Source organism: Zootoca vivipara, chromosome 2 (genome assembly GCF_965207765.1).
Source record: "Zootoca vivipara chromosome 2, rZooViv2.hap1.1, whole genome shotgun sequence".
Classification (NCBI taxonomy): Eukaryota; Metazoa; Chordata; class Lepidosauria; order Squamata; family Lacertidae; genus Zootoca; species Zootoca vivipara.
Window position 1 is genome coordinate 66885016 of NC_142584.1, and position 7509 is coordinate 66892524.

Sequence of the window (7509 nt, forward strand, 5' to 3'; positions counted from 1 at the left end):
TACAGTGCAATTCTCCTTGCGAATTTTATCATGCACATCATAAAGCATAGGCATATGCTAAAGTGGTGATAATTACTTCTGCATGATTGCCAGTTGTTTGAGGAGGAGGTTAAGCAGCAGGTGTCAACTTTGTTAGGCCTAATATCCCAAGATATGCAAAGGCCTTCTGCTCTCACACATAGCCTCCTTTTCCCTTCAGTTTGCAGAACACAGCAATTAAACTCAGAAATCCACAGTTAACTAGAGTTTGCTGTTCATCTGAACTTGGAAACTGACTCTTGCAAGGTGGCCCCACTAAATTATTCCTGTTTCCCTATCTTTCTCTCATTCACTCCCCACCAAATCCTATGCTAGTCCAGTGAGTGAGTCTGTCTTCAGGAGCAGCTTATGGAGGAGCAGTGGGCCTTGGGAGTGGGAAGCCATAAAGCCCTGTTCCAAGAGTCCTTCTCTTGATTGAACCCTGTGCCTACCAGTTTCAGAACAGGGCAGAATTTTAAGCCACTATTTGAATATCTGTTTCTCCTGAAGCTGGTAACCATAGTTTCTTGGTTTGGATGAAAAAGGAAGTTGGTTAGTTGTAGACTTGCAAGTTGGAGATTGCAGAATGTCATAATGAGAGGAATGAGGAGGAGTGCATGCATAGGCAGAAGGTTTCTGTGCATCCTGACTTATTTAGCTGAGAGATGATTGCCTGAGCATGGTCATCTCACCAATTGGTCATCATTCAAGGGACAGTGAGAAATTGTTTTTCCAGAGTGATCCGTCCCACTCCTTACTTTTCTTACCCAACACAGGTTTTTTTAGTTATTCCTACTGTATCTTTATTGTGAAGCACTGTTTTTCTCCACTCTTGCTTTCTTCGTTTTCTTAATCTTTGTTATTACTGCCATCTTGGTCTTCCTTTAAAAGTATTAACTGAAGCCTCATCATTTAAAAAAATATAGAATGACTCTAGAAAAAATAATCACACATTTCCCACACAATCTGGCCTATATTGATGAAAAACTGTTATTTGACTCACAGTGCAAAGTCATCATTTGAATGGAAGGCAGTTTGGAAAACTTACATTGAACATCTGGTCTCTTTCTGCCTGTTAGATGTGGGTCAGGAACACATTGAAAAAGCATTTACCAATCTTATTTATACTGCAGAAAGCAATATTTTGAATATACATTGGATTGTTGAGTTTTGACATTTATCTAGCATCCGGTTCTGCTGCTTATTTTTTCAGGTTCATAATCTGTATAGCTGCATTAAAGTAGCAGAAGATTTTGTATCTCCAGAACATGTGAAACACTGCTTCCGCCTAACCCAGGAGTTCAGGCACCTGTCTAACACTCACACAAACCATGAAGATAAGCTGCAGGTAAGCATCTGTTTTCATGGAACAACCTCTAAAGCAGGCATCCCCAAACTTTGGCCCTCCAGATGTTTTGGACTACAATTCCCATCTTCCCCGACCACTGGTCCCGTTAGCTAGGGATCATGGGAGTTGTAGGCCAAAACATCTGGAGGGCCGCAGTTTGGGGGTGCCTGCTCTAAAGCATGTATCAGATTTGGCAGGAAGTATTTGCAAAACTGCATAGTGTTAAATTTGACTAAAGTTATAAGCTAGGGCTGCCATACATATGGGGGGGGGGGCCAGATTGGCACATGGGAGGGAATTTCCGAAAGGTGATACTTTGTCCTGGATCTTAGGCAAGTCAATAGAAAAATCATGGGGTTTTTGGCATATATATATTTTTAAAAAGGTCAATGAACTTGGGTTTTGTTTACTGTCTGAAATATGGCAACCCTGTGTTAGCTGAATGAATTCTTATAAAGTGGGTTGAATCTAAAGAAGGGCAAGAAGAACTCCACTCATACACTGGGGCTTTCCTGTTTCCTTTTCACTGTAGCGTCCGGCACTTTCAAAAGACTCCTCTGGATGCTCTGGAATGGCTTGCAGTAGGTCATAAGGAGGGCTGCCTTGTGGGGGTGCTTTTCCACTAACACATTATACTTTTGGATACAAGGCAACTTAAACCAGTATCATAGGCTTAGCCTGTTGCTAAGAAAAGATCATCATGGTAGATGTGTACATGTTTTGCCAAAAAAGCGGGGGAGAGCAATTAAGGGTTCTCCTGACTTTGGTTTGAGAGTAGGGAGATCAGCATTCATGTTGGAATGTAATATTTTATTGGATGCTTTTCAAGTTTGATCCAGTATCCTTGTAAGAAGTATTAGCAGCTCAGACACCTTCCCATATTTACCTGCACACATTCATTTGTGAATACAGCGAATTAATAATTGAGAAACTCTGGCATGTCTTGCATAGTAGATGGAAACGATTGTTCAGAGTTTTGATTTTCAATGTCTTCATTTTCTTCTGTTTGCAGGTGAAGAACATTATCTACCATGCAGTGAAAGATGCTGTTGGCACACTAAAGGCTCACGAGTCCAAACTGGCTAGGTCATAGGAACTGGTGATTCCAAACACACACACCCCTGGAGTCATTTTTTTGCTCACAGTATAGAAGGGGAACACACATACCTGCCCTGTGCAGGAGCCAGAGGCTTCTCGTTAAGAGATGCCAGGGCATTCATTACACTCTCCAGCCACCGTCTTCTATGCTGCCTCAATACTAAGGAAACTAAAGGAAGGTCACTATAACATGCAAAATTTCCCGCCTAATGAAAGGTGCTGTGTCCCTTTCCTGTGGCCTTTTGCAAATTTAAATTGTATGGAAACCATGTGGTGTTCCTGCCTATTATGAATAGAACGTGTGAACCTTTTTCATGCCTAGTTAGTCTTTCCAAGAAGTTAGAAAGAATGATGTGAAGATGGACATTCTCTTGCAGTCTTAAGTAGCTAGCTTTGAAAGAGTGCGATCACCAGGAGCCCAGCTGCTGAAGCAGGTCCTCCTGAGTCTGACACAGGCCATGGAAAGAAATATGTTCTTCATGCTCCCTTTTAAGAGTTCACTATACACTGTAGAAACGCAGAATCGCAGAGAGAAACCACTTTTTCCCTGATGGCTCCAGGATTTAAAAATGTGTATTTAGTGAAAAACTAGGTTTGTAGTGAAACAGTATTTCATGAAAGTAGATATTTTTAGAATTTGAAATACCACAACTGTTCCTGGGTTACAAGGAAAGGCACATTGTGTTTAGTCTTCCTTTCAGTAAAACCTTTCAAGAAATGATTCTTAGAAATAAATCCAGAATAGCACAATTGGCCAGAGGAGAGCTAAAAGAAATTGACTTCCAACACCAGTTTCCACAAATACAAGGGGGGGAAATAACTCTTATGTTTTGGAGATGTTGTACATCTCTCCCTAAACTGGCAAACCAGGCAATAGTTCACCAGTTGTCAGTTCTAGATTGGGACTTATACTTCCCAGACCTAATTTTCAATATCAGCTTTGTCCAGAAATATTTTCAGTAAAATGTTCCTGCTTGATAGAGTTGTATTCAGAATTGTCACCATTGAACTGATGGATTCCATTGTTTGACTGTACATTGGGACTATATCTACCTTCTATCCAGCTGTACTGTAGTGCCACCTGCAGGCCTGTTAATATGTTCACGGTTATTTCATTTTTTAAAAAATAAAAGTCATTTACTGTAGAATCTTCTTTAAACCTACACTGAATCTGTGCAAGAGGAATTGTGGGTGGGGCTAAAGAAGTGCCTTTGCTTCTGAGCTCCCACTCTTCTCCCATAACTCTTGAGAGCTGCATTCATGCATATTTCTCAGAGGCAACTTCAAGGTTTGCTGCACCATTTCCCTTCAGTACCTAGTAATAATGACCCTTTTTTCCAGGAGGCAGCAAAACTGCAACATTGTTTCAGCAGTGAACCAGTCAAGCAATCCCAGGTGTATTTTATTTCTCTTATAGGTATGACGTGGTCAAACTTGACCCATGAAGCACTCTGGCATAACACAGACTCCACTCCCCAATTCAGAACATGCTAAACCCTGTAAGAGTTACTATGGGAGACCAAAAATGTCATAGTTGTAGTCACTTAGAAGAAACCAAGATGTAGCAAACATTGTGTTTTCCCATTTATCTATACCACGCAAACTGGGATAAAGTCTCTGTGTGTGCTTACTCTCAGCAATTTATCTGAATTGCAAAGCCCCTTCAAAAAGCCTGTAGTTTTCCCTTCACCCACCAGCAAAATGTTCCTCATCCATTTATAGCTATACTGTAATTTTGTTGGCAATCTCACTTGAAATCTGCCTCATGCAACCAATATTGGATAGCCAGGTTTGGGCAGCTGGAGCTTACTTGGGCTCCCATGCTTTTGGAGCTGCGTTGGTGCAAGGCCAGAATCAGTGCCATGACATGCACCTCTGGTCACATCTCTCCGCATCTGTTGGGTGACTGAGGGATAAAATAGCCACCCCCAGAGATCTGTTCCCTCATCTCTGCATGCATACTCCCCAACAATTCTAGTTCATCAGCACTGACCATAGGACAGCAGCTGAAATTCCTCAATATATATTCAAATCTAGACTGTCAACATGGTCTCATCATTAGAACATAAGAGGCCTGCTGAATCAGACCCAAGGCCTGTCTTGCCCTGCATTCTGTGGCCAACCTGGCCTATGGGAAGCCCACAAGCAGGGCATGAGCAAAACCACACACTCAAGACTCGTGATCCTCAGCAACTGGTATTCAGACATAACATGTCTGTGATAGTTGAAGTTAATATAGCCATCATGACTAGTAGCAATTGGTTTGTCTCATTTGCCCAACATTACTGGTTTAGGTGGGTGACATTAATGGTACTTCCTTTTCTGTAGGCTCCAGTAATTCCTTCAGAGCAGGATAATCTCAAGCAGGAGTTGATGCCTTCCAAACTACACATTTTATCATGTCTGCCAAGCATCTAAGCCTCAGGACAAAAAATGCTAGTGGAAATCTGCAACGATTTGAATTGCAAACCCATATTTTATTTGTGGTGGTTTCAAGCTGTCCTGGATTTTAGCTTCTCTCATCTGTGCTCCAGTGACTAAGCATTAAAAAATATTGCTGTGTTGCACTGTATTTCATAGGATTTTAAATGTGAAATCTCAGCTACTCCTTAGATTCTGAACAATTAGGAAAGCAACTTGAGTGTGTATAGTATTTGTATCCTAAATCATGCAATTGCTACTACTAAAAAACATAGCAGCAATACTAGAGGAGCATGTAACATGCCCTCTACAAGTTGTAGAAGAAGCCAAAGCTATAAAATTAAGATCTCTGACCTTAGCACGATGTTGAATTCCACCTGTTTGGGTGATAGTCAACCAAATTTTGCTAAGTAGACCTATTAAAAGAAATGAATGTTTTATAGTGTGTGTCTCAACCTTTTGCTGGAGTTGTAATATTTATTTATGAATATGTGTTTAGGCTTAACCTTATGCCCCAAGAAGTTCACGTGCAAAAGGAATAAAGAAAGATTAACTTGAATATATGTGGCAAAATAAATGGATGTGGCTTAAGAAAGCAGATACAAATACAAGCTGGTTGCAAATCGTACAACACAAACATACCGTACCTTGGTCTAAAGAGCAAAAAAAGATCCCTATCAAAAGCTCAAAGAGAAATCAAGTTTAACATTTGTCACAGTACCCACACTAAAGCAAAGAAAGAAAGAATGGTGTCCTGAAGCAAAGCATTGTGTCAGGCTGGTCCTTGAGAGAGTAGTGTGAAAAGGGGTCCATGAAAGCAAACCAGCCGCTGAACATCTGAAGTTTTTGTATTATTCTGAGCCAGTGCTAGACTATGGAGAGGGGAGGGGGTCTTTGGGATGAGTGGTTTGTCATAACACCTATATTCCATTGTTACATTATTTCCTATTAAGTTCCTGTCTGTCCCTCATTTTATTTTGCTCATTTGGTACTGAAATGATGTCCCCTTATTGAGAAATTACTAAACTAGTTATATTTGTTTCGAGTGTCTTAAGGTTACCTTACTGTTGTCAAACCCATTCTTTTTACAGGAGATGTTAAAGTTTGCTGGTAACACCAGATTATTGCGCTGAACTTTATGTAAAGTATTAGGAGCCCAGGAACATATTTCTGGGACATATTTGAGATAGTAACTGGACCAGGGTCAAGGAAGTTCATTTTGGGTTATATTTTATATCAAGTTTATGCCAACTATTCGAATGCCATGATCTAAAAAGTTCAGACTGGCACACACCATTACAACATAACTTAGTCATGTTCATTAATTAAATGGGTCTACTCTGAGTAAAACGTAGTTGAATAGCACCCTTTGTCCACTTTCATTGTTCTTCCTAGATTTGCTGGCTAGCAATTACATTTTTATTTTTTTTGCTGAATAATCCATTCAGGAGGCATTAAGCAGGCCAGTCATGGGTAACTGTTAATCATTTCATCATGGGAGCACATTGGAATACTGTGGCTTTCAGTTCTCCTTTCACATCCTCATTCTTGTGCAGTGAAACGCTTTAGCCAGCCAACTGGCTGTTGAAATGCTTTGAAGGTTTCAGTGAACTCTCTTTCCCTTTTCAGCCTTTTGATAGGCACTTCCCAGCTCTTCCTTTCCTTCTCTCTTATGGCTTATTCAGCCACTGGGGAGTGTTAAAAGTAGTAAAGGTTTCAGTATCATTTTTTTGGAACATGGCAAAATGGAGTAATTGACAGTATATCTGTAATTGACAGTATATACAGTATATCTGACACAACCTTACATCTCAGGTTGTGGTAGAACATTTGAAAAGGGCAGACTCTAGTGAGCCTTTTCCTTTTTTACACTTAGGCCAATTAACCATTACATGTATATGCTAAAAACATTTTAAGAAGAATGGCAAGGCTACTGAGAATGCATGTACATTTTAACTTTACTTTCTTGGATGTCAGAAAATTGTAAAACCGAAGAAAATGAAATAGGGTTACCAAACTCTTCTGGTATCTTATTCATTGTAGTGCTTTGTTTATTAAGTGGGTTTTAAAAAAAACCCACGAGAACAGTGGGATGTGTCTTAAATACTGCAGAAGAACAAGCCAGTTTAAGATAATTTGATTTAATTACATGATTTAGAGGTATTCAATCTGAATTTTGATGGAAACGCTGAGGGGATTGGGTGAGAAAGACTGAGTTTTGCTTGCTTTCTGGAAGGCAGCAGGGGTGCAAAAAGACCTTCCAAGTGCCCCCTTCCAGGGCCTTTGAGGAGAGGGCCACCTGATAAGCCTGGAGTAGCTGTTGCCTGCGACACCGGCGAGAGCTGTTGGCAGAGGCCCAAACTGATGTTTCCTCCGCATCCTCAGTGCGGCCCTGAACAAAACCCCAAGGATTTTAGGAATTCCCAACGGATAACGCAGCAACGCTGTCAATTCTAACAGTACCTGCAAGAGACCCCCCCGCCCACACCGATATCCATTGTCAACTTCTATGGCGAGGGGGCCTTTCGGTTATTTTCCGGCCTTGCCCTTTAACGGTTTCGACCAATAATAATAAACCCGGAGGCTCTTCTTGCGCACGAATATCTGAAAGACGCAACTGGCTG

At 40.8% G+C, this 7509-nt stretch overlaps 1 protein-coding gene across 7 annotated transcripts in view; it reads left to right on the forward strand.

The window, feature by feature from the left end:
* Positions 1-3612, forward strand: part of KDM3B (lysine demethylase 3B) — a 35752-nt gene extending 32140 nt beyond the window's left edge. For all 7 annotated transcript variants that reach the window (XM_035105905.3, XM_035105906.3, XM_035105904.3 and 4 more), the window contains 2 exons: positions 1232-1366; positions 2379-3612. In XM_035105905.3, coding sequence (XP_034961796.3) covers positions 1232-1366; positions 2379-2459 — 216 coding nt within the window. In that variant the 3' untranslated portion in view covers positions 2460-3612. The remainder of the gene's footprint in view (positions 1-1231; positions 1367-2378) is intronic.
* The last annotated feature ends 3897 nt before the right edge of the window (positions 3613-7509 follow it).